The 2,145-nt window shown below is 33.4% G+C and overlaps 1 protein-coding gene across 1 annotated transcript; it reads left to right on the top strand.

The window, feature by feature from the left end:
- Window positions 1-684: 684 nt before the first annotated feature.
- LOC107135255 (olfactory receptor 5W2-like) lies at window positions 685-1,738 on the top strand. The gene has a single exon (XM_015477157.2). The coding sequence runs from the start codon at window positions 779-781 to the stop codon at window positions 1,736-1,738; it is 960 nt and encodes a 319-aa protein (XP_015332643.2). The 5' UTR covers window positions 685-778.
- The last annotated feature ends 407 nt before the right edge of the window (window positions 1,739-2,145 follow it).

Here is a 2,145-nt window from a genome sequence, read left to right as displayed (position 1 = left end):
ATGTCAATCTAATACATTTCTTGGGAAGAAGAAAAAAATACTTTCATATTGTGTCTTAAATACAAAAGAGCACATAGACCAAGTATAGTACACATTGTTTCTAAAACTCACACAGTGGTCTTTAAAACCAATCACTACTTTTGATTAGCAAAAATTGTATCTTTTTTACATCTAGAAAAATGTTTATAAACAGCAAATATTTAATATTTGTATCACTGCCTAAACTGTCTAAGAAATTTGACTGTGCTTATTAAATATTATTTTAAAAATTTATGGAAATTTTAGTATATCAAATTTTTTCATAAAAAGGAAAAATCCAGAGATATTAAAGATATAGAAAGTCATGTACTCATTAATCACAAAATTTCTCTCCTGCTATATAGTCATGTCTTACTTCAAGAGCATAAAATATCTTTTTGTAGAGTAGAACACATGACTTGATATTTTTCTTAGAATAAAAAATTACAGGGCTGGGGTTGTGGATTAGTGGGAGAGTGCTTGCCTAGTGCATGTGAGGCACTTGGTTCAATCTTCAGCATCACATTAAAAAATAAATAAATAAAATGAAGGCACATGTACATTTACAACTAAAAAAAGTTACAAACACAAATAAAATAAAGATCCATGAACAATAAAAAAATTTTAAAAAAGGTTACAATGTCTTTTTATAGAGTAGAACACATGACTTCATTTTATTTAAGATAAAAAATCACATATAAAATGTGCTCTGTCTTATTTAAATTCTGGTAGAAAAAGAGGAATCAAATATGTATTTATTATGTTTCAAACATTTAGACAGGAGAGGAGAAGAATGGACAAGAAAAATTGTTCATCCTTGAATGACTTCATTTTCTTGGGAATTACTAGTAATGCTGACCTCAAAGTGGCCCTTTTCCTCATGTTTCTCGTGGTTTACCTCATTAATCTTCTGGCAAACCTTGGGATGATCTTCTTAATCAGAGTGGATCCCCAGCTTCACACTCCAATGTACTTTTTCCTCAGCCACCTCTCTTTCTGTGACCTCTGCTATTCCACAGCAGTTGGACCCAAGATGCTGGTGGACATATTCGCCAAGAACAAATCAATTTCTTTCCTGGGCTGTGCTCTGCAGTTCTTGACCTTCTGTAGCTTTGCAGATTCTGAGTGTCTGCTGCTGGCAGTGATGGCCTTTGATAGGTATAAGGCCATCAGCAACCCCCTGAACTATGCAGTAGAAATGTCCAGTAAGGTGTGTTCACTGTTCATGGCTGGGGTTTACCTCACAAGCCTGGCAGATGCTTTGATACACACGACTTTAACCTTCCACTTATGTTTCTGTGGGTCTAATGAGATTAATCATTTCTTCTGTGATTTACCTCCACTTTTCCTCCTTTCTTGTTCTGACATACAAATAAATGAGCTGGTATTATTTGCTATTTTTGGATTCATAGAACTGAGTACCATTTCTGGAGTCCTGGTCTCTTATGGCTACATCATCTCATCAGTCTTAAAGATCCGCTCTGCTGAGGGGAGGCTCAAAGCTTTCTCCACCTGCACCTCCCACCTAACTGCAGTTGCAGTTTTCCAGGGCACTATACTCTTCATGTATTTCCGGCCAAGTTCTTCCTACTCTTTAGATCAAGATAAAATGAGCTCTCTGTTCTACACGCTTGTCATTCCCATGTTGAACCCCCTGATTTATAGCCTACGCAACAAGGATGTGAAAGAGGCCCTACAAAAACTTAAATGCAAAATGTGATTTTAAATAATTTCATTATCTATACATATGCATATTTATTTAAAATGGTTGTTTTTGCAATTGTATTTCATGATATGCAAGAAACAAAATTGCATTATATAATTTAATTTAGTTAAATGTGTATTTGTATTAAGGTATGATTGTAAAAAAAGGTTGTAGATCTCCATGTGTGATGTTTCTTTATTTCTCTTGAATTAATGTTTCTGATCCTTTCATGTTTCAACATTTCATATGTCAAATGTTTCATTAAATTCATTTTTTTTTCAAAATTTAGAAAATGTTTTTGCTAATTCACTTTTTGTACATTAAAACATTTTACATGCTGCTGCATATTCAGTAGTTTTTTACAAGTCACTCTTTTATTCTATGGAAGTAGCAGACATTAATTAACTGAGCACAGAAGAAAT

Source organism: Marmota marmota, unplaced genomic scaffold, assembly GCF_001458135.2.
Source record: "Marmota marmota marmota unplaced genomic scaffold, marMar, whole genome shotgun sequence".
Classification (NCBI taxonomy): domain Eukaryota; kingdom Metazoa; phylum Chordata; class Mammalia; order Rodentia; family Sciuridae; genus Marmota; species Marmota marmota.
The sequence above is the reverse complement of the archived record's forward strand: the minus strand, read 5'-3'. Positions and strand labels throughout refer to the sequence as shown.